Source organism: Oryctolagus cuniculus, chromosome 6 (assembly GCF_051225735.1).
Source record: "Oryctolagus cuniculus isolate XC-2025 breed Fujian yellow rabbit chromosome 6, ASM5122573v1, whole genome shotgun sequence".
NCBI lineage: Eukaryota > Metazoa > Chordata > Mammalia > Lagomorpha > Leporidae > Oryctolagus > Oryctolagus cuniculus.
Window position 1 is genome coordinate 79,236,564 of NC_142872.1, and position 24,291 is coordinate 79,260,854.

Below are 24,291 nucleotides of genomic sequence, written 5' to 3' on the forward strand. Positions count from 1 at the left end.
CTCTCTGCTGTGGCCAGGGAGTGCAGTGGAGGATGCCCCAAGTACTTGGGCCCTGCAACCGCATGGGAGACCAGGAGAAGTACCTGGCTCCTGCCATCGGATCAGCGCGGTGTGCCAGCCGTGGCGGCCATTGGAGGGTGAACCAAGAGCAAAGGAAGACCTTTCTCTCTGTCTCTCTCTCTCACTGTCCACTCTGCCTGTCAAAAAATAAAAACTAAAAAAGTCTATTTCAAATAGACATATTTTTAATCTATTGTTGGCAACAAAACCAGAAAAAGTATTCCTCTTGGTCTCCTTCCTTCATGTTGTCCAACCCCAAACCAAAATCTCAATACACTCTTCTGTCTTTTCTTCTCCAGATAGTGCTCACCCCACCCTCATTTCATTTCTTTTCTGAGCATCAATCACATTAGACCTCTCACGTAGCATTTAGTTACTGGAAGCCTAACAAAAAGCCTCCTCAGAGCCATGCTAAGTGTCCTGTCTTTGCCCCATCCTGAAGAACCATGAAGATTAAAACCAGAAAACTTGTCATTTTCTGGGCTATCACACCAGCAAGCTCTTTTCCTCCAGGGAAAAGTGAGCTAGAGAGGCCCAGAAGCAACTAAGACAACCAATAAGCAGATGCCATGTCTTAATTTTCAGTCTCACTATTCAATCCCACTGAGAAACTGTGAAATCAAGGGAAGGAGCCACTGTGTGAGACAGAGTCATTTTGGCAGCTCCAGGCTTACTTAGGGATACCACGCAGGCTGATCTATAATGTGGTGTTTTCAGTCTGCACCCTCCTGGCAGCACCCAGGGCACTTTGTTTACTGGTATCACTGGTTAGAGAGTTTGGTCCGGTTATGTTATCAAAAGGACTTAAAAACTCCGTTTAGAAACTTTCAGAGAAGTCTCCCGAAACAAAAGTTTGCACAAATCTTAGTGGTTCACAACCCTAATGCAGAAATGGAAGCTATGCCTGTAGTTTCTCAACCCCAGAATTCATCTGCATGCTCTCTCCTGCTGTACCACTTTTCTTCCTTTGTCAAAAGTCTCATGTGAGTGTTTGTGGAGTTGTGCAGGTCATTTCAATTATCCAACCTACGCGGCCAGCATTGTGGTGCAGCAGGTTAAGCTGCTGCCTCCAACGCCAACATCCCACATAAGCACCAGGCTGCTCCACTTCTGATCAAGCTCTCTACTAATGCTCCTGGAAAAACAGCTGAAGATGGCTCAAGCACTTGGGACCCTGCCACGTAGGAGGTCTAGAAGAAGCTCCTGGATTCTGGCTTTGGCGAGGCCCAACCTGGGCCATTGCATCCATTTGGGGAGTGAACCAACAGATGAACAATCAATCAATCTGTATGTATGTGTGTGTGCATGCATGCATGCGTGTGTGTGTGTGTGTGTGTGTATGTCTGTAACTCTTCCAAATAAATAAATCAATCTTGAAGAAAAACCAAATTCTTCAACCTCGAGTACTGTAATCTTGGCAGCCACCTGGAACACAAGATACTCCCTGACCTCTGAAAAGCAGGAGTAGAAAATGCAGAGTGGCAGAAAAGACAGAAAGGTTTGAATTGTAGCCAAACAAAGAAAGCAAAGTATTCTATTGTACTTAAGAGGAGTGTGGTGAATGTACCAAGTTCAAAGGGCATTATTTTTTTAAAAAATTGTAACATATTTACCATAAGAACTTAAGAGAACATGGATGTTACATTCCACTCAAAGATACTAGAAGGAATTTCTTTTACCTGTGAGCTCAGCTGAGTTTTTATCCAATTGAAATAGTAATTTAAGTCACTGCCCTCCATCAATTCTTTTCCCCAAGCTGCTAACTTGGCAATAATTCTTGCTGCCTAAAAACAAAAGAGAAAAACATTTGAATACTATATTGATTCTAAAAATCTCACCCTGTTCCTAACAAGTCCAGGATTTGTAACCACTTTGCCACATGATTTTTCTAACACTCACCTCTTGCCCAAAACCATTGTTTATAATTCATTTTTAAAAAGTTTGAAATATAAACATTCAAAATATACTTTTTAATATTTCCACTAAAGTGAAACAAAATCGGTTGCATTTTATGAATTTTGTACCATTCCCCACATTTTTCCCACTTTAATATTTTTTATTTTTTTTAAAAATTGACATGTAAAAAATTGTACATAGTAATGGGCTACAATGTGATGTTTTGGTACATGTATACATTATGTAATGTCCAATCAAGTAAACATATCATTTATTTATTCAAACTTGTAGCATTTGTTTAAAATGAAAACATCCAATAATCCTATCTGTTAGTTTCTTCGTAACAAAATATGTAGTATATTATCTGTAGCCACCCTACTATGTAATAGAACCTCAGAACTCATTCTCATCTAGCAATAACCTAGCACCCACTAATCAACCTTTCCCTGACCTTCGCTTCACCCTTCCCTCTCCAGCCTCTGGTAACCACAATTATATTTCTAAACTCTATGAGATCACCTTGAATTTCCAGACTCTACATTTAAGTGAGCCTTGTATTATTTTAAGCTCCAAAAGTAAGATTAGACACTTGCTTGCGTGCCCTGGTTTATGTAGAATTCTGCACACAGGGGCTATAATCAGAGCACCTTCACTCCCTCACTACTGATTAGTGACATGCTGAAGTTTTCACAGGCTCAGATAAGTGACTTTACAAATACAGTATATGACAAACAGCTGACTTCATAAGATTCCTGTTTGGAACCCAAAAACTAAAAATATTACCAGTAGCAGTGGGTATACAAACACAGAGGAAAAGACCAAGGAACATGAAACCTGATATGTCCACTCCCTAGCTTAAGCTCTTCATTGGTACATAGTATACCAATGACAATCTGACCCTCAAAATTGATAATATTGGTCAAAAGAAATTTTTTATCATCAAGAAGTTAACATGGATTTAGCTACACAATTAATGGTGAATTGTGCCCTTGGTGTATACTTGTTCTATAATATAACTTGTCAATTATATTACAACATTAGGGAGATTTTTAAACCAGCTATCTCTACAATAAAAACATGCTCCTACTCTTTGAAAGAATATGCTAGCAAGTGTTTTAAAATATTCTTTAATGTACTGCTTATTTCATGAGTTCTCTTTTTTCTCTTTTTATAAATGTTTTATAATGTAGACAAATGCAAATACACTGGCATATAAATGAATATAGATACATGTGGAGGGGGAGTAAAGGACAAAGAGAGAGGGAGAGAACACACATGCTCAAAAATGTTTCACTGGCATTGGTCCTTGAATTGAAAACTTTTAAAGGCATCTATGAGCGGCCGGCACTGTGGTGTAGCAGGTCAAGCTGCTGCCTGCAGTGCCAGATTCCCATATGGACGCTGGTTCAAGTACCGGCTGCTTCACTTCCAATCCAGCTCTGGATTTTCTGGCCTGGGAAAGCAGTAGAAGATGGCCCAAGTCCTTGGGCCTCTGCACCCGCATGGGAGACCTGGAAAAAGTGCCTGGCTCCTGGCTTTGGATCGGTACAGCTCCAATCGTTGTGGCCATCTGGGGAGTGAACCAACGGATGGAAAACCTCTATGTCTCTCTACCTCTCTCTCTACCCCTCTCTCTCTCTGTAACTCTTTCAAGTAAAATAAATAAATCTTAAAAAAAAAAAAAAAAGGCATCTATGAAACAATGCTCAGGTCTCTTGGCTGTACACACACAGCCTACTCCATGATGGGATTCTAGAAGGCATGGCTGTGCAAAGGTTTATTCTCTCAACCTTCTTTTCATCCCTTCTCCAAACACCATAAAAGATTCTTCAGTGTTAGGGCTGGCTGCCAAACATAGCATTTAAAGTATTAAAAAGTAATTTTAATCATTTAATTAAAATAAAAGTAAAATGCAGTCACTGTTTCAAAGCAAAATTTTTCCATAGTAACATGGTCAATCCTGCTATAGACAAGCTTGAGCTGTTGGTATGTGTAAATTCACCACAGATTTTGATGCTAATGAAATCATCATTATAGTCTAAAAAATTTTAACTCCATTTGAGGAAACCTTCTCCTTCTGATCTCTCAATGACTCTTCTTTACTGAACACTAAAAAGAGAAGCTAATAACAGCAGCCATTCCTCTGGGAGCAGGCAAGTTACCTGCTCATAAACAGAGGAGATTTGTTTCTTGCTTAAATCAGAATGTGATCACAATTTTAGCTGTTAACTTATGAAAAAAACAAATGTTTAAAAAATATATTCCCTTCTTACACTGTAGTAAAAAAAATGAAGAATGTAATCAATTCAAAATTTACCATATGAACAGTAAAGGGATCTTGGCGATTCAACATTGGCAGAAAGTAGGGCCAGGCAGTGTTCTTGCTACGTTTTGCATAGTCAAAGAAAATGCTAACACGTTGATGATTTTCCTAAAAAAGAAAGAAATATAATTAATCAGAATGAATTTTACTAAAAAAAAACATTATCAAGTCTGTATTGCTTCTCAATCTTTCATTTTATGTCACATCAATGTGTGTTCTTCCACACTGGTATCTGGCCTTGCAATAAAGATGCTGTTTGAGAGGCATGCATCCCATATTGGAGCACCTGGGTTCAGTCTGATCTAGCTTCCTGCTAATGTGGACCTTAGGAGGTAGCAGTGGTGGATCAAGTGGCTGGGTCACTGCCACCCTCAATGGCAACATGGATGTAGTTCCTGGCTCCAGGTTTGGCCTGGCCCAGCCCCGATCATTGCAGCCATTTGGGCAGTGAACCCAGATAGGAGCACTCACACATGCTCTGTACTTCCCCCTCCCTCACCTCTCTCACTCAAATACACACACACACAGAGATATACAGAACTGGTAGCTGAAGATAATGTCAGCCACCTAAATCTGAATCTCTGAATCTCACCGTTGATCCTTCATAAAGAGAGATCAACAAAAAGGCCAAATAAAACTACACAAAACTAATGCCCTCAGAATAACAAGAGGACAGAGAACATATCTTTAAATTAACCATTAAAAAAATCAGCATCAGGGCCAGTGTTGTCGCATAGTGGGCTAGCTACCTACAACACCAGAATCCAATATGGACACTGGTTCTAGTGCTGGCTGTTCCATTTCCAAATCAGTACCCTACTAATGCACATGGGAAAGCAACATAAGGTGGCTCAAATCCTTGGGCCCCTGCCAACCATGTAGACAGAGTTCCTGACTCCTAGATTTGACTTGCCCCAGCCCTAGCAATTGTGGCCAATTAGGAAGTGAACCAGCAGATGGAAGATATCTCTGTAATTCTGCTTTTCAAATAAATCTTAAAAAAAATAAATAAATAAAAGTAAACCACAGGATGGGTATTTGGCAAAGCAGTGAAGACACACGTGTCCCATATTGAAGTGTCTAGGTGCCAGGCTCCATTTCTAACTCAGCTTCTAACTCCTGGGGTGGCAGAGGTGATTGCTCAAGTAGCTAGGTCCCTGGGACATCCAAATCTAGTTCTGCCTGCTGGTTTTGGGATGGTCCAGCACTGGCTAATATCATAATCTAGAGATTGCACCAGCAGATGGAACAACTCTTTCTCCCTATTTTCCACTATGCCTTTCAAATAAATTTTTAAAAATTTTAAAATGTAACTGACAAATGACGACAAACTGTACTATGTATTGACATATTCTTGTATGTAAAGAACGCTTAAAAATTGAGAGGAAGGGGGCCAGCACTGTGATGCAGCAGGTTAAAGCCCCGGCCTGAAGCACTGGCATCCCATATGGGTGCTGGCTCTAGTCCCAGCAACTCCTCTTCCGATCCAGCTCTCTGCTATGGTCTGGGAAAGCAGCAGAAGATGGCCCAAGTCCTTGAGCCCCTGCACTCTCGTGGGAGACCCGGAAGAAGCTCCTGGCTCCTGCCTTCAGATCGGTGCAGTTCCAGCTGTTGTGGCCATCTGGGGAGTGAACCAGCGGATGGAAGACCTCGCTCGCTCTCTCTACCTCTCTCTGTAGATCTTTCAAATAAATAAAATAAATCTTTTTTAAAAAATAATTAAGAGGAGGGGCCAGTGCTGTGGTGTAGTGGGTGGGGCCACTGCCTGCAGTGCCGGCATCCCATATGGGCCTGGTTCAAGTCCTGGCTGCTCTACTTCTGATCCAGCTCTCTGCTATGCCCTGGCAAAGCAGTAGAAGATGGCCAAAGTCCTTGAGTCCCTGCACCTGTGTGAGAGACCTGGAAGAAGCTCCTGGCTCCTGGCTTCCTATCAGCTCAGCTCCGGCCATTGCAGCCAATTGGGGAGTGATCCAGCAGATGGAAGATTCTCCCTCTCCCTCCCCCTCTCCCCCTCCCCCTCTCTCTCCCCCTCCCGCTCTCCCTCCCCCTCTTCCTCCCCCTCTCCTCCCTCTCCGTCTCTTCCTCTCTGTGTAACTCTTTCAAATAAATAAATAAATCTTTAAAAAAAATTGCAAGGGAAAAAAAGACCTACAGTCTGATAGAAAAAATAAAATGGGCAAAAACATGAGCAAATACCCATGGAGTACAAGTGTGTATATGTGTGTATTTGTGATATTTAAGAATCTCTGAAGATGGGCAACTTCAGATACCACTACAACTGCAAAAATATAACAGCTTGACAACTCCCTTGGTTGGCAAAGTTGAAAGGAAATGTACTCACCCATGCATGATAGGAATGCAGAATGGAACATGGCCAGCATCTTAACAAAGTTACATAATATAGTTCCCTTTCACCCATCAAGCTGGTTTATAATAATTTATCATGAAGTATATGCCCAACAATATGAAAATACATTTGTACAAGGCTACTATTTGCTTCATCATTTCCAGTGACAAAATACTGAGAAGAGGTGTTTGGCATAGTGGTTAAGATGCCCAGTGCTTGGGTTTGACACCCAGCCCCAGATCTTAGCTGCAACTTCCTGCCTATGCTGACCCTGAAAAGCAAGAGTGATGGCTGAAGTAACTGGGATCCTGCCACCCCGATAGGAGATCCAGATTATATTCTCAGCTCCTTGCTGTATCCCAGTCCAGCCCTGACCACTGCAGGCATTTGGGGGGGAAAAAAAAAAACAGATGGATGCTCTCTGTCCATCTGTCCATTTTTCTCTGACTCTCTCTAACCTCAAATAAATAAAAATTTAATATATATATATATATACATTATATATGAACCAATTTCAATGCCATTTATGTTAAAAAAAAAAAAAAAACTATGATAGATCCACTAATGGAGCACTATGTAGCTGTCAAACAAATACTGGCAAGGAAGGGTAGACAATTGGCCCAGTGGTTAAATAGCTACTTGGATGCCAACATGCCACATCAGAGTACCTGGTTCAAATCCTGGCAACTCCACTTCCTATTAAGCTTCCTGCTAATGTACACCCTGGGAGGCAGCAGGTGACAGCTCAAGTATTTGGGTCCCTGCCACCCAAGTGGGTGACACAGATAGAGTTTTGGGCCTCTTGCCTTGGCCTGACCCAGTCCTGGCTGCTGCAGGCACTTCAGCAGTGAACCAAAGGATAGACGATCTCTCTGCATCTGTCTGGCTCTGTCTCTGCCTTTCAAATAAAATGAACATAAATAATTTTTTAGATAATTAAAAATTAATGTTAATGAAGAATGGGATGAGAGAGGGACTAGGAGGTGGGATGGTTTGGGGGTGGGAGCACGGCTATGGGGGGGAAGAACTGCTATATTCCAAAAGCTGTACCTATGAAATTTGTATTTACTAAATAAAAGCTTTCTAAAAAGCAATTTTTAAAAGGAATATCTTATAAACTGATATGGAATGATTTAGAAAGTATTTTGTTAAGGGAAACAAGAAAATAACAAGAGCTTATAGTATCTTTATATAACAAAAGGAGGGAGATAAGAAAAATACTGAATCTGCCTGTTTTTACAAAAAGAAGGAAAACAAGATAAAGCAGAAACCAATGTTGTTGATCACTGATAAGAAGTAGGTGGAAATGAGGTGCAAGAGATGGAATGGTGTTCATGATATTTCTCTTAACATAAGTTTCTGCATAACTTTGACTTCTGGGAGCATGCTAATGTTTTACACACTCAAAAATAATAAAGCATGCACAAAGATGAAGGAGAAAAAAACTAAAGTATAATATAAACAGAAACAAATGACTATAACAGGATTTAAAAAAAATAAAAAATAACCATTGATCCAATATGGCTGAATAGGGTATAGTCACATTAATTTAATCTGCTCTAGGATAAGAAAAGAAGGACTACATTTCCGGGTGTCTGTCAGAAATTTCCAGCAAAGAAGTGAAAAGAAAACAACAAAGACTCCGTGGGACAAGAGAAGAGAAGCCAGAGACACTGCCTCTGCCAGCTCTGCATTGCAGCCAGCTACTGGCTATGAACCGCCACCTTACCACCTCAACGCAGGAAGAAATCGCCATGCACCCTACTACTCACAGTTTTAGCTGACAGTGAGTTCTACAGTCACTCTCTTACTTTTACTTCAGCCTGAAGAGCTGACAGTGATCTGAGCAACTGCCTGGCATGCAGCAGGGAGGCCGACTTGCTTCCTTCCCCTGCTCCACTCCCACGGAGCACAAAACTCGGCAGCAAAAAGTCAAGTCACACAGCACACATCTGCTCTACCAGCTTCATAGCAAGAGTCAGGGCAACATGTAGAGCAAAGAACAGATCCCCTGCATCCTGCAATGGTGGGAGTTGTGGGGCATTAGCCCCAGAGCTACACTCACACACTCTGTATCAGCAAGAGGGGTTCACCTTAGCTTCTAGGGGCTAACACCAGAAGCAATCCTTAAGAAAAAGAATCTGGTTCCACCTTGGGAAATCCAGGAAATGACCCCACTATACCCTGCAACAGCATGACTGTTAACAATTCGTTCTAAATTTCTCAGTGCCACTGCAATCTACCTGGTGGACATAGGGAAGAACCTACCTGTATTCCACCTCTCTGGACTCATATCCATCCTCCAGAGTAAAATCTCCTGTATACTTTGAAGTCACCCTATAGGGCTGAAATAGGGTTCCGTTCACATCCCCTAGTCTTAAGACTAGGGCTATTGGCATTATAAGCCACAGCATCACTTAGACTCTCCTGACTTTACCTTAGGAAGGGTCAATCTGTATCACACAGTCCTAGAGCCACAGCAATTGGTGCCACAAACCCCAGCGTCACTTAGGCTTGCCAGTAGGACAAAGGGGCTACCATCCTTGTCTCCTTCAGCACCAAGAACAAGGCCTTGGCTAGTACATCCACCAGGGGGACCCTGAACTCTGTGTGGACCAAAGATACACACCAAGGAAACCCTTACTCTTCTCAAAGCCACATTCCTAGCCCTACAATCTGCAGCAAGCTAGTCCGCTGTGTCACTTTTAGACACAGCTGACATAGATTAAGACAAAAGAAAGCACTCAGAGACTACACTCCTGGCCTCAACTAGAACTAAAGCAAAGCAACAAGCCAAGTGATACCTGCAGGCCAGCTAAACCATAAACTCTTTTACAATAAAACCTTCTCCATAAAGAAGAGATGAATACCCCAGATGAGCAGAAGTCAACATAGGGACACGGGAGACAAGAAGCAGCAAGGTAGCATGACACCTCCAGAAGAACACAATACTGCTCCAGAATCAGATCCTGAACTTTTCTCTAATCCCTGCCCACCTCTTACTTCTCTTTCCTATCACCTCTATTTTCCTTGCACCTCTACTTTACTTTCATTTCTGACCTGATTGGGAACAGGAGCCCAGAGCTGCTTAGGTCCTAAGTTTTGTCTCACCTTTAGCCTGCCAATCCCCTTCCTGCGGAGGCATTCAGGAACACCACTATCTGCTGACCAGATTTTCATCTTCTCTCCCTTCCTTTTCGATTAAGCTGACCTCCAGAGCAGAGGCTTCTTGTCATTCAACCAAAATCACATCCAAACACCGGCCTCAGCCCCTTGAGAGGTAAGGTAAGACTCCTCTGTCAGGACATATACAAGAGGTGCCCTAGGATACTGGCCTCAGGTCCTGGGGACCCAGATCCTCTGCCTTTAGGCTCTGGCTTTGGTGGCACCCACCAGTGAATGAGGGGACTAAGTCCACTGCTGCACACACTCTATCTACTGGCTCCAGCTTCAGCCTGCCCCACAGTGAATGGAGGGGACACCCAATTTCACTACTGCGCCTCCATTTCTCCAGTCTCTATGTCAAGTGACAACTTGGCCCACAGGCAGGAGTCCTTTGCTTCACACCAGGGGTCCAGAATTTGAATTCCTAAAAAACTTGGCCTGCATGTTAAGAAATCTTAAACCTCTGGAACTGACAGACCTCCAAGTTTGCAAAATGACACATCTTTGCTTACAAATTTGGCCTCAATACAAATTAGATAACCACAACCACTGGCCAAAATTCGGCACTTCTAATCAAAATGTCCTTTATTTATGGACCTATGCAACATCTTCAAACAGAATGGCAAGTAGTCCAAGGTTCTCTCCTCCCTCTATTCTCTCACTCCCCATTTCCAACTATGCGGGTCCAGTTTCTCCCCCATACCTACAGGCATTCCTCTCTTTTCCTCCTATGAACTCCTTCTCTGTTCCTCCTCTTTCCCTCCTGGGCCCACCTCAAAATGCAAAGCCGATTCCTCACTCCTTTTCCCATAACACTGACAAGCCTCTCCAAGACCCCCACATCCCTCATTGGTTCATCAATGACAGTTCCCAAAAGACATTGCCCTGTGTGGCAGGATATGCAATCATACAAGGAAACATCTCTAGTCTCTCTAAACACACTCTTTTAGAAGCACAACCCTTGCCACTCAAAACTACTTCCCAGAGCTTATTGCACTTTCCCAGGTTCTCACACTAACAAAAGATAAACAGGTAAACATCTTAAATACACCTATAATATTCTTCACTCTAATATCCTAATCTACAGAGAACTCAGCTTTCTCACTCAGAAGGACACCCCTATAGTCAATGCCTCTCACATTAAAGCTCTTCTCGATACAGCCCTCCTTCTCAAACAAGCTGCCATACTCCACTGTCAGGGTCACCAAAGAGATAAATCCCCCTTGGCCATTTTAAGTAAAATCACAGACTAAGCGGCAAAACAGATTGCCCTCAGCTCCCAGAGCCCTCTACTTGCCCTGACAGCTACAACCTCAAAACCATCCCAACACCCATCTAACCCTTCTACCCCTGAAATCCTCTAATCTCTACACTCCCTTTTTCATCCCTCCACTGAAGTCTTACTGCAATTCATAAAGACTCACTTGTCCTTACAAACCCTAGACCAACAATTTCTAGAAAACCTCATTAAGACCTGCCCCGCCTGCCAACAGACAATCTTGGCACCAATCTTTCACCTCCAAAGTTCCCCATTCACCAGATGCAGGGCTCCCTCCCTACCATCGACTGGCAGACAGACTTTACTCACATGCCACCTGTGCATAGAGTGAAATTTTTTCTCCGTGTATTCGTTGACATTTTCTCGGGGAGTCAAGGCATTCCCCACTACAAATAAAAGGGCCCCCATGGTTGCTCACTTCCTAACAGAAATTATACCACATTTTGGCTTCTCCTCCTCCCTCCAATCAGACATTGGGCCCAAATTCACCTCCCAGGTGTCTCAACAAGTCCCTCAGGACTTTCATATCCCTTAGAAATGTCATTTTCCTTATAGGCCTCAATCATCAGGAAAGGTCGAGAGGACAAACAGATCCTCATTAAAAAAAAAAAAAAAAACTGTACAACTCAGCCCCTTTGAAGTCATGTTTGGCAGACTAAATGCCCTCCCATTCTTGAGCAGGACCTGCACAGCCACCTTCCAGCCTAATGGCCTTTACCCTGCCTCAACTCTACGCCTTCCTCACAGTGCTACAGGAAAACCTCTGGATGACTTCACCTAAATCTCCTCATTTGACAACCTCCAACACCTGGCCTGACAAAGGATTAATATTCTGAATATATCAGCAATTTTAAAAACTTAAAAAAAAAACCACCAATCAAGTAATGGGCAAAGCATTTCAATAGACAGTTCTCAAAAGAAGAAATACAAATGGCCAATAAATATATGAAAAAAATACTCAACATCACTAGCCATCAGGGAAATGCAAATCAAAACTATCATGAGACATTATCTCACCCCTGTCAGAATGACTAAAATCCTAAAATACAGAGAGTGATAAATTCTGGCAAGGATGTGGACAAAGGGGAACACTTCTACACTGTTGGTGGAAATGTAAATTAATGCAGCCACTGTGGAAAGCAGTGTGGGAATTCTCTAAAAACTTGAAATAGACCTGCCATATGATCCTGCAATCCCACTACTAGAAGTATACTCAAAATACTTGAACACAATGTATCAGCAACATATTTGCACAAACACAGCAGCACTATTCACAACAGCCAAAACTGGAAGCAACCAAGGTGTCCATCACCAAATGAAGGAAGCAAATGTGGTATATATACACGATGAAGTATTGTGCAGCTATAAAAAATGAAATTCTACTATTTTCAGCAAAATGGATGCAACTGGAGGACATCATATTGGGTGAAATATGGCAGACCCAGAAAGACAAATATTGCATGTTCTCCCTTACATGTGGGAGTTAAAATTTAAAGAGCAAACAGAAAGAAAAAAGAAAGAATTGTCTACCAGTATGGTTGCATAGTTTTATAAAACTTCTGTTTTATATCTTCAACAAACCAATGGCTAGGAATGTTGTACTACTATAGTTTTAATGATATGAGATTACTTGAAAAATTATTGTATATTTGGGGAAATGGTCATTTTCCCATTCAATAATTAATAGCTTTTGTCTATATTCCCATTAAACTAGGGACTTTCTGCTTTTCACTTGTTAAATTTATTTGGTGAGGTATTAAACCTTTTTTTTAGAAAACTTTTATTTAATAAATATAAATTTTGAAAGTACAACCTTTGGATTATAGCTGTTTTTCCCCCCGTAACCACCCTCCTACCCACAAACCATCCCATCTCCTACTCCCTTTGCCATCCCATTCTTCATTAAGATGCATTTTTAATTATCTTTATATACAGAAGATCAACTTAGTATATACTAAGTAAAGATTTCAACAGATTGCACCCATACAGACACACAAAGTATAAAGTACTATTTGAAGACTAATTTTACCATTAATTCACATAGTACAATACATTAAAGACAGAGATGCTACATGGGGAGTAAGTGCACAGTGACTCCTGTTGTTGACTTAACTGACACTCTTATTTATGATGTCAGTAATCACCCAAGGCTCTTGTCAATGAGCTGCCAAGGCTATGGAAGCCTCTTGAGTTCACAAATTCTAACCTTATTTAGACAAGGCCATAATCAAAGTGGAAATTCTCTCCTCCCTTCAGAGAATAAACCTTTTTACTGTAATGTAATTTTAGAATGTTATCTCAAAAATTTAAAAAGACAGAAAAGTTGAAAGAAGGAGGGTGGGAGAGAGAGAGGAGGAGGAGGGGAGGGAGGAAGGGAATATCATTATGTTCTTAGAATTGTATCTATAAATCACATTGAATCTGTTAAAAACTAATTAAAATAAAAATAAATAACCAACACTCTGAAAGAAACTTGAATACAATATTGCAATTACATAGCCTCAGTCTTTTAAGACAAAGAACCACAAAGAAATATTAAATTCTATGTAAAAGGCTTGTTTTTCACAGTTGTATGAGTCAGCAACTTTGAAAAACTTTCTGAGTATTGTAGAACATAACAAGCGAAGACACTGAGAAGTGGAGCTTGCAGTGTTACTGTCACAAAAGACTTACAAACAGGGAAAAGACAGACTGAATTGATCTACAGTACTGAGCTGAAATGAAATGGGAGATCACTATGAACTCATGGATTTTAATTTATAGAGATGTATATATGTAAAATAATTGAGGACATGAGTGTGCATGCACATGCATATAAAACCTAAGTCTACATGCCAACTAACAGCTCCTGCATTCCAAGGTGCAGCCCCATACAATAATCAAGACAGCCAAGGCCAACCTTAACACTCTCATTTTTCTTAATTACTATTTTAAAGGAAAAAGTGCTGAGACAGAGCAAGGTCATTTTCAGACAGGTCTGCATCAGCCCAGGCTTAGGTTGCTCCTTCCTCACATAATAAAATTGCTTTGTTCCTGTAAAGAACGTGATGGTCCCCAGCCAGACAACACCATTCTTCTTAATCTTTGAATCCTCATCAAGAACACAGTAATCCATCACTATATGTTTTTTCTTGTAAACAAGGAGAATAATACTCCATGGGCACATATACTGGCAGGTCTCTTCAAGTCCCCTGAGACAAGCAGACAGCAATTGGATTCACCAGCTGGAGGGGTTATCTCCTAGGAACTGCTCTGCACACCTCTAAGCCTAGACTCAACTCTAGTCTAAAACACAAAATTATGAATAAAGCAAGCCCCTCTGCATTCATGGGCAGTAAGGCAATAAACAGAAATTTGACACAAATGGAAATGTTTCAGATAATAAGCAAAACTGTTCTTAAAAGAAACAAAAGTGTCAAACCCCCAGAGCCTGGTATTAGCCTGGAATATAAAGGTATCAAAATTTGTTGACTGACTGAAAGAAAATGAACCATATATGGAAGTACATAGAGCATCCAAAGTCTCAAGTGATTCACGAAACTTTGCTGGTGTTCAACAAAAAATGGTATCTCAAGGAAAAATACACTTTGATTACTTGATATCCTAAAAATGATATCCTGAAAAGTAACAAAAAATGCTAATGTGTGAGCATTTCCACCTTTAGTACTATTAGTAAATTACACTCACATAATTAAGAAAAATATATTATTACACTCTATTAAAGAACCAATGCTACAAGTAAAACCTTAAAAAAAATGTTGATTTTGTGAAACACATCAATAGATGACATCACCAATGGTAAGGAAAGATTTGCCTACCTGCAGCATATCATCCACCATAGTCAGTATATACTGCACTGTCTGTTCCTTGGAGATGTGAGTCATCAGGTTTATAAATGTCTTGGCACACTAAGAAAAAAAATTAATTCCAATTATTGTTTTCATTTTCAAAAACAACATTTTAATGTACCTTTAGTAAATCATTTCCTTCATAAATTTTGATATAAATATATTAAGTTTTAGATACTAATGACAGAGACACAGAAAGAGAGAGATCTGCCATCCACTGGTGGATGGAGATCCAGGCTCTTGGGTTCCACCTGGCCCAATCCAAGGATCACATCCATTTGAGGAATGAACCAGTGGATGGAAGATCTCTCCCTCTTTCTCTGTGTCTCCCTCTCTCTCTCTAACTCTGCCTTTCAAGTAGACAAATAAATCTTTTTAAAAAAAAATGCACATTCTCCATGACCTCTTTTGAAATTCCTTTCATATATTTTCTATCATTAGTACATCAGAGCACTTGTTCAAATACGAGCTGCTCAGCTTCTGATCAAGTTCTCTGCTGATATGCCCAGGAAAGCAGCAGAAGATGGCCCAGGTACTTGGGCCCCTGCCACCCATGTGAGAGACTGGAATGTAATTCTTGGTTGCTGGCATTTGTATTTGGGAGTGAACCAGCAGATAGAAGCCTCTCTCTCTCCTTCTTTCTTTTTCATTCTGCCTTTCCAATGCAGGGGGGAGAAAGGGGGAGGAAAAACCAGGTTCTAAACTCATCATATAAATAAAATGGAATACAATGCTCCCCCTTCAACATGGCTTTATGTACGCAACACCATTCAAGCATACGTCTTGAGTCATACTTTGACAAACTTTCAGTTTTCCTAAGGATGTATAAATTCAAGTACATTTCATTCAGTGTTCATTAACTCAATAAATCCTCAATGTAACAAACAGAATGTAATAAAGGTCATGTTACAATGAAATCATACCTTATCAAAATCATACTCATTCCAGAGCTTATCCCATACTTATGAACCATGTCCTCCATGAACAGAAAATCTACTTACCATAATGAATAACAGAACTGAAGAGATTACAAAATTAATACCTGTAACATCATTTAAAAAGTTAACAGTAATAAATAATTGGGTATTTTTAGTCAAAATACTAAAGGGGAAACTCTTTAACCTATTAGCCAAAAAATAAAATAAAATAAAATAAATTGCCTGTGACATTTCTGTCACAATTCTTCTTTTCAGATATACTGCTGTTTTGTATGGACAAAAGCAGACACTTCCTGACAACAACCGGTAGAAGACCAGATATTGCAATTAAGAAAGAATGGTTTTAACTTCTTAAGGGAACTGTCTTGACTTATTAACACCATTCTCCCAGTCTTACTGTGTACATGATACAGACTCATTTATGCCTTGGTTGCATAAACAACTGAACGAGATGTTTCTTCCAGTGCATGTGCACTTGGGGTAAGGAAACATTTTCAAAGGATGACACCAACAACAGACATCACAAAGGAAAGAAGGGAATAGATCTGATTGTACAATTTAAACTTTAATATGGCAAAGGGTACCATAAATGAAGTTTAAAACTCAGCCAACAGGCTAGAGAAATAAGACATATACAGAACCTTATGTATAAGTAACACATAAGGGAAACCTAACAAATCAGTAAGAATAGTAAAAACACCTCCACTGAAAAGTAGACACATAAAAATAAATAGAAGTAGTCACTATGGACTCAGCAGAGGTCAAAAAATCATTTTTAAAAAGTGCAACACTACAATTACATTAAGATCCTATTTTTCACCTATCAAAATGACAAAAACATAAAAATGATTGGTTAGACCCAGAGTGCATACTACATTGCTGGCAGGCTTATAATTGGTACAAGCTAACAAGCAGGCATTTTCATGGCATATGTCAAAACTCTTACAAATGCTCAAATTGATCAATAATTACATTTCTAGAATCTATAATTATATTTCTAGAATCTACTAGAAGAAAAAAGAATGTTTAACACAAGACTGCTTATAACAGGGAAAAACGGCAATAACTAAAACATGGAGGGATTATGAGTCATCCATTAAATGGAAAATGACACAATTGCTTCTAAAAGCCATAGAAATATCTTTATATGGGGTGAGAGGAAATATAATCACTTAAAGGAACAAAACTATGTACACATATCACTCCATTTTTGCAAAAACAAAGTTCATTTTTGCATTAATAAACGTGTAGATTATATATGTGTAGCAAAATATCTAGAGAAGTATATACTGACGTGCTGCCAAAGGAAATTTTGAATAGAGTATTTTCAGGAAGAAATAATATTGCTGGGTTTTTTTTTTTCCTTAATAATACTTCCCTATTTTTCTGCAACAAACATGTATCTCAAAAACAGGTAAAACTAGGCCGGCGCCGCGGCTCAACAGGCTGGTCCTCCACCTAGCGGCGCCGGCACACCGGGTTCTGGTCCCGGTCGGGGCGCCAGATTCTGTCCCGGTTGCCCCTCTTCCAGGCCAGCTCTCTGCTGTGGCCCGGAAGGCAGTGGAGGATGGCCCAAGTGCTTGGGCCCTGCACCCCATGGGAAACCAGGAGAAGCACCTGGCTCCTGGCTTCAGATCAGCGCGGTGCGCCGGCCGCAGCGCTCTGGCCGCAGCGGCCATTGGAGGGTGAACCAACGGCAAAAGGAGGACCTTTCTCTCTGTCTCTCTCTCTCACTGTCCACTCTGCCTGTCAGAAAAAAAAAAATACCAGGTAAAACTTCAGGGCTGGCGCTGTGCCATAGCAGGTAAAGCTGCCACCTGCAGTTCTGGGACCCCATATGGGCACCAGTTGGAGTCTCAGCTGTTCCACTTCCAATCTAGCTCTCTGCTATGGCCTGGGAAAACCGTAGAATATGGCCCAAGTCCTTGGGCCCCTGCATCATGTAGAAGACCCAGAAGAATCTCCTGGCTCCTGGCTTTGGATCAGCTCAACTCTGGCCATTGTGGCCATCTGGGGAGTGAACCAGTGGATGGAAGACTTCTCTGTCTCTGCCTCTGCCTCTCTGTAACTCTGACATTCAAATAAATAAATAAACCTTTAAAAAAAAAAAAAGTAACACTTCAACATATGTAACTCCGTAAACATTTTAAACTGTATATGAAAAAGTCTAAAAAAATTAAAAGAAACAGTATCCATGTTTGCCACAAATATGGCAAATGTTAATAATTTTTCTATGTAAAAGGATTTCTAAACCAATCAAAAAGTACCAAAAACCTTACGAATTATAATGAAAAAAAACCATAAAACAATGGGAAAGAACTAAAGTTGGAAAGTAGTAAGTAATAAGAACTAAAGCAGAAGTTTTACCCTTTTTTGAGATACATGTTTGTTGCAGAAAAATGGGGAAGTACTATTAAAGAAAAAAAATCCAAGCAACATTATTTCTTCCTGTGTCAGCATGTCAGTATATACTTCTCTAGATATTTTGCTATGCATATATGATCTACACATTTATTAATGCAAAAATGAACTTTGTTTTTGCAAAAATGGAATGATATGTGTACATAGTTTTGTTTAAGTAGTAAGAACTAAAATAGAAAAAAATTCTTTAAAAAAAGTTAAACAATTTTAAAACTTCACATACTCTGAAATAATCACTTTGCTTCTGGAAAGCTATTCTAAAAAGGTATTCAAAAACGTAGAGAAGGTAGTCTAAACATACTCAGTACAACATTACTTTCAAAATTAACAAAGAAAATTGGAAATCACTTAAATATTTTCCAGTAAAGGGATTTTAGTTAAATTATGATCCATACCTACAATGTAATATACAACAACTAAGATTTTTCTAGAATTCATTGTGACATGGGGATGTGCTCATATGGGATCACCTGACTGCCTTCAGTTTGAAGCATTTCTTGCTTCTCTTCAGGACTTCTTTTCATCTCAAATCTTTGGATAAACTCACAATCTTCAGCAGAAATCATCTGCCCCCTAGAAAGCAAGAATAAGTTATTTTGTTCAATAAGAACTGAAAAGCCACAGTGAGCAAACAACAGAGAATTCCCTACCTTTCTCCTCTCTCCTTGGTAGTCTGAAATAAAGTTAGAAGAGGCTACTGTTTTGAACAAAACTCCCATACTAGGCCCCAACAGACTAAATAAAAACCAAAGGAGAGTCACTCATCACCAAACAGAAACTAAGTTGAGAATATTCCTCCTTGAGAAATCAGGAGAGAAAGCAGCCAATGTCTCCATTGCTTAAATCCTTACCAAAAAATGAAACCAAAAGTTCACTGGTTATTTTTCTAATGTCTCCCTGCTCCTGCCTTTCAAGAAAAGTAACTTTGAAATTACCACTTCACTTTTTGTCCTTTGTTTCTGCTTTCTTCAGTCCTTTTATATTTGTTATTATTGACCCCACTCATATGACTGGCAGGTTATGTTGAAGTGATGACTGGTATGTCAGTTCCAACCCAAACAATCTGTAAGCTCTTTTAACAGAGGTCCATTTCATACCCTAGTGTCCCCACTCAATACGCTGAACAGCAGGCACACACAGCACACGGACATATAGAGTGGAGGAGTTTTATATAGGAAATTGTGAGCTAGACAATAGAATAAAGAACAGAAATAGGAAAAAGAGGAAATATAACATATGTAGCACAGAGGCCCATGGAACAAAAGAAACCAAAGAGAAAGCAATTGAAAAACTCCTTGTAACTAAAAGTGTTCCAAATAGAACACTCTGCCAGTCAGCCACTGCTTTATGATCAACAATATCATTCTATTTAGGTTACAAACAGACTCAGGCTTTGTAAACATCAAATTCCATATCCTCTAGTCTAAATGCACTCGAGCTGAAGAAAATAGGGAACAGAGCTCAGACCTCTTAACTTCACAGGGGAATTAAACAATTACACAGATACCAATGAACAAAGAATTAGAAAGTCTCTACTCCTCCTTTCCTTGTCATGATAATCCATCTTCTTAACATGGGAATCCAGCAGTCATCCCAGAGTTCTCTTACCTGCTGATGACTAAGATGTTCTCAAATCCATACAAATTCTACTTATCTCAATCTTTTGCCTCTTGCTATCTTTACACTGAAAGCAGAAGAATCCATGCAAGAGGCAAATCTGATCATCTGACTGTCAGCTGTAAATGTCAGCAGTTTCCAACAACCAGTGACTAAAACCATACTCCTTGAAGCCCTGCTGAAGATGGTGAATGACCCCAATTCATTAAGCTTTTTCATCTGCTTTACATGACAAGCTTCCTTATTATTACTCTTTAAATCAACCACAGCTTAAGAATCACCTTGAGAGGCCGGCACTGCAGCCTAGTAGGTTAAGCCTCCACCTGCAGTGTCAGCATCCACTATGGGTGCTGGTTCAAGTCCCAGCTGCTAACTTCCAATCCAGCTCCCTGCTGATAGCCTGGGAAAGCAGTGGAAGATGGCCCAAGTGCTTGGGCCCCTGCACCCATGTCAGAGACCGGGAAGAAGCTCCTGGTTCCTGGTTTCAGATCTGCCCAGCTCAGGCCACTGTGGCCATCTGGGGATTGAGCCAGGTGATGGAAGACGTCTCTCAGAGTCTCTCCCATTCTCTCTCTCTCTCTCTAACTCTGCCTCTCAAATAAATAAATAAAATAAATCTTTAAAAAGAAAAAATTCACCTTGAAAAGTACTAATTGATAGTATCAAATCCAAATTACTTCCAGTAACACACAGGACCTTCCCAATCAGACCCTGGCACAATCAGACCCTCTCTGGCCTTCTCACTGCCTCCCCACCGACTGCCTCTAAAACATGAGTGACTCCCACTTTTTGCTTCCCTGCCTTTGTCATACGGTCTAGTCTACTTAGAAGACTGTTCCTTGTGGTCACACAGCTAAATACTTCAAATCTTCATTCTTCAAATCTCAGTTCAAGGACCACCCCCTTTAGGAAATCTCCCTGGTCTTTTCTCATCAGATCCTGTGCATCCTTCCATTATTGAACTGAATTAAAATGTTGTTTGTACATCTGATTTCCTCACGAATGTGTAAGTTCCTTTAGGGACAGTACTCTGTATCTTTTATCTTTTTCTGTAGCCCCAAAGACTGGGAAAATGCTTCAGAATTGTGAGGTAGTCGATAAATGATAAGTGACTAAATTAACAAATAAAAGGATTGCTTTCATATAATGTATATCCCTTCTACAGCAAAACTAACGGTTAAGTATCAAAATCAGATTCCCCAATTTGTTTTCCAAAACACACATGCAAATCTGAGCTGAATTTCCTTAGTAACTCATTCTGTTACAAATATAACAAATAAATATCAAATTAAGTCGGGATAAAATATGGTCAAAAACAAATGAATGCTCATTTTACAGATACATTTTACAGGATACTGAAACACCATCACACTAAACCTTTTTTCTTTTTCAATTTTGGATTAACATGCAATGCTTGCACACTTTTAAGGGGTATAATGTAGCTTTCCAATATATCTACATAACTTAAACCAACCATACCAGGCAATCAGCCTTTCCATTTCCTTATCTTTAAACTAAATCTACACACCAAGAAGAAGAATCAAAATGTATTAAGTGGAGTCAATATATTAATGATTGTATTCAATTGTGCTAATACTTTAAATGCTTCATTTTTGCAACAAGTCTGTAGGATAGTTATTCCTATTTCACATTTACTTTATTGAACCTCAAGGAAGGTAAGCAATTTGCCTTAAATCACTCTATTACTAGAGAAACAGAATTCAAACCCAGTCTCACAAATTCAACACTCAACTAATTTGTCATGTGAGCCACTCTGCAACACCACTGGTCCCCTCATTAACCCATCATGGCACACTAAAGAGTCTGGCTCACTTTACTCATTATCCCCCTCCTCCCTACACAGCCAGTCAACTTTCACCCATGTTTCCCACTCATTCAAAAAGTACTTCTTAACAGAGATCAAATGTACCATGAGCAGCTCCACTTCCCCACTGGAGGCCCAAGCTGTTTCCACCACTCTACCTTTTCTCTCTAACACAGGAATTATTCTGAGGAAATGTTTCTTCCACATTTATCAGTACTTTTTCCAGTATTTCTCTCATAGAAGCATGACCATGCAAAAGCACATGATTATCCATGATTCACAGCAAATTGGTACTCACTGAAGATAGGACTGCCAGTTCACTTTGTTTGCACGAACTTCTGCAGCCTTGGCAGCAATAATATTGGTTGGGACAGCAGCATCCACAGCACCTCGGATATCCATTTTGGTCATTTAAATTTTATAATCTTGAGTGTTTTTCAACAGATCTTCAATTTAGATTCAATGCAAAAACAGAATACCAGGCATTATTACTTCACAACTATCCTGTCTGAAAGCACTATCATTCATTATATTCCAAATCTTGCCCAATTATGCACTGATTCATAAAAGCATTTCCTAGAGGCTTTTTCTTTCCTAGGAAAGCTCTTTTAAATTGTCATCAGTATTGCAATGAGATTTGTCAGGTGACCACTTAAGATACGGACATCAGAAATCATGATTAAGTAGACTAGGCACACAAGATAGGAAACTATTTTAAATTTATACAATTTAGACAATTTTTGTTTTCTGACAGGTAAGTGCAATTACTATATTAATGTTTACTTTTCAACATTTGAAATAATAAAAATTATAATCTCTTTCTAAAATTGATCCCTTCAAGTTCAAATATAAAAAGTGGGACAGTAATTTCTCGGAATGCAATGGTTTCCCTATCAATCAAAATTTACAGTATTTTCAAAATCAATTTTGGAAGAAATGTTGAACAAACGTCTGTTACAATTTAGGTACAACCAACAGAGAATCAAGGCTGAAGACAAGATCCTACAATAAAAGGCCTTTCATAAGGACACAGATTTTTATTGCAACACAAAACATAGGCTCCCATTCGCAAAATATAAATTCAGGGTCTGGCCACAAGAAGCTAAATTCATAACTCAAAATTCTATTGCGGGTTCCCAACGACCTTAGTCAGTTTGGAACGTTATCTCTAGATCTAAGGATCTGCTGCCTAAACAAGACCCAGGCCTAGATCGGGCAGGAACAGGCCTCGTCCGGGCCAAGCTGGAACTCTGCAACCGAGGAGACAGCCCCAGCGGCCTTTCCAAACCCATCCCCCACCACGACCGGGCCCGGCCCCTCAGTCATTCCACCTGCAGGGAAGGCTCTGCCTGTTTTCGCAAACCTGAGGCCTAGAAGGAAAGGAATTCCGGGGCCAGAGGAAGACGGGCGTGGACAAGCAGCGAGAGGCCGCACGCACCAGCGAAGCTGGAGAAACCGCAAGGGTAGCCTCACCTGGGCGGGTGCCGGAGACAAAACAAGCACCGGGACCCCCACAACGCACCCAAAGGTGGCAGGGAGGGTGCGGCGGTCCGGGACGCCGGGGCCACAGCTGGGCTGGGGAACCGAGTCAAAGTCGAGCGGCGTCCTCTTTCCGGTCTGGAGACCCGAGCAGCGGCGGGACACCCGGAGACCAAAAAGTGAACGGGATCCCAGCCCAAAGAGACGTTTAGGACCGCACCGGCTGAAGGAAGTCTGAGCCGCTGCAGTAGAATGACAGGAGTGCCTGTCACGTGATCAGAAGCACGTGACCGCTGCGGAAGCCGGGAGGGGCCAAAACAGCCTAGGGAGAAGTGTTGCGCTGAGGAGGGCTTGCTCCGTGGGAGGAGCTGGACACCAAGCGACCACGAGGTGGGCTCTGAAGGGACGCGTAGCTCGCTGTGTGGCCAGCCTGCTCTGGAGGAGAGGGGCTCAGCAGGCGGGGAACGCGGACCTAGGACCCCCAAACCCAGCGCTCCGCCTGGAGGCAGCGAGCAAGGCCCAAGCCTTAGCCCTGTGATTCTTTTCAAAAAGTTAGCTTTAGTAAATAGATTGGTTTTCATCTGGATTTAACAGCTCAGTGAAGAAGGCATTCTTATTCTTATTTTAAAGATAAACCGAGGCTGAGAAGTGAGTCATACGGTTACAGATTCCACAAATACTGTATGTTCCATGCAATATTTGCAGTTAATAATAAAGTTACTCATTGGTAATCTACATTTTAGATTCAATTGGGCAACCAGTATGTTATACTGACAACCCTATCCTCAGCCCGTTTTCCTTAGGAAAGGACACAGCTCCTCTCTCTTTCTTCAAATAACAAATACAACTGCACTGCTATTAGGCAGGTATGTACATACAACAGCATGTTTTTGTTAAAACTGAAAGATTTATAAATGTACCAAATACATTTCTACTAAAAATGCCAAATTAAGATCGAGTTTTAAATCAATATTATACATTGATTATGAAGAAACACACAGTAACAGTGTTTTTACTGTTTATGTTTACAGCTGTAAAAAATTACCACAAATTCAGTGACATAAACCAAGATAAATTTCCTTTTTAGGTTTTT

General features: G+C 40.5%; 1 protein-coding gene across 2 annotated transcripts in view; it reads right to left on the reverse strand.

The window, feature by feature from the left end:
• Positions 1-23,563, reverse strand: part of ATP6V1H (ATPase H+ transporting V1 subunit H) — a 113,952-nt gene extending 90,389 nt beyond the window's left edge. The window contains exons 1-6 of one of the 2 annotated variants that reach the window (XM_008255525.5): positions 23,193-23,563; positions 22,018-22,165; positions 18,748-18,850; positions 14,889-14,978; positions 4,274-4,387; positions 1,740-1,844 (exon numbers count right to left, since the gene is read on the reverse strand). In XM_008255525.5, coding sequence (XP_008253747.1) covers positions 1,740-1,844; positions 4,274-4,387; positions 14,889-14,978; positions 18,748-18,850; positions 22,018-22,130 — 525 coding nt within the window. In that variant the 5' untranslated portion in view covers positions 22,131-22,165; positions 23,193-23,563. The remainder of the gene's footprint in view (positions 1-1,739; positions 1,845-4,273; positions 4,388-14,888; positions 14,979-18,747; positions 18,851-22,017; positions 22,166-23,192) is intronic. The other variant, XM_008255526.5, reaches the window with a different exon arrangement.
• Between the last annotated feature and the right edge of the window lie 728 nt (positions 23,564-24,291).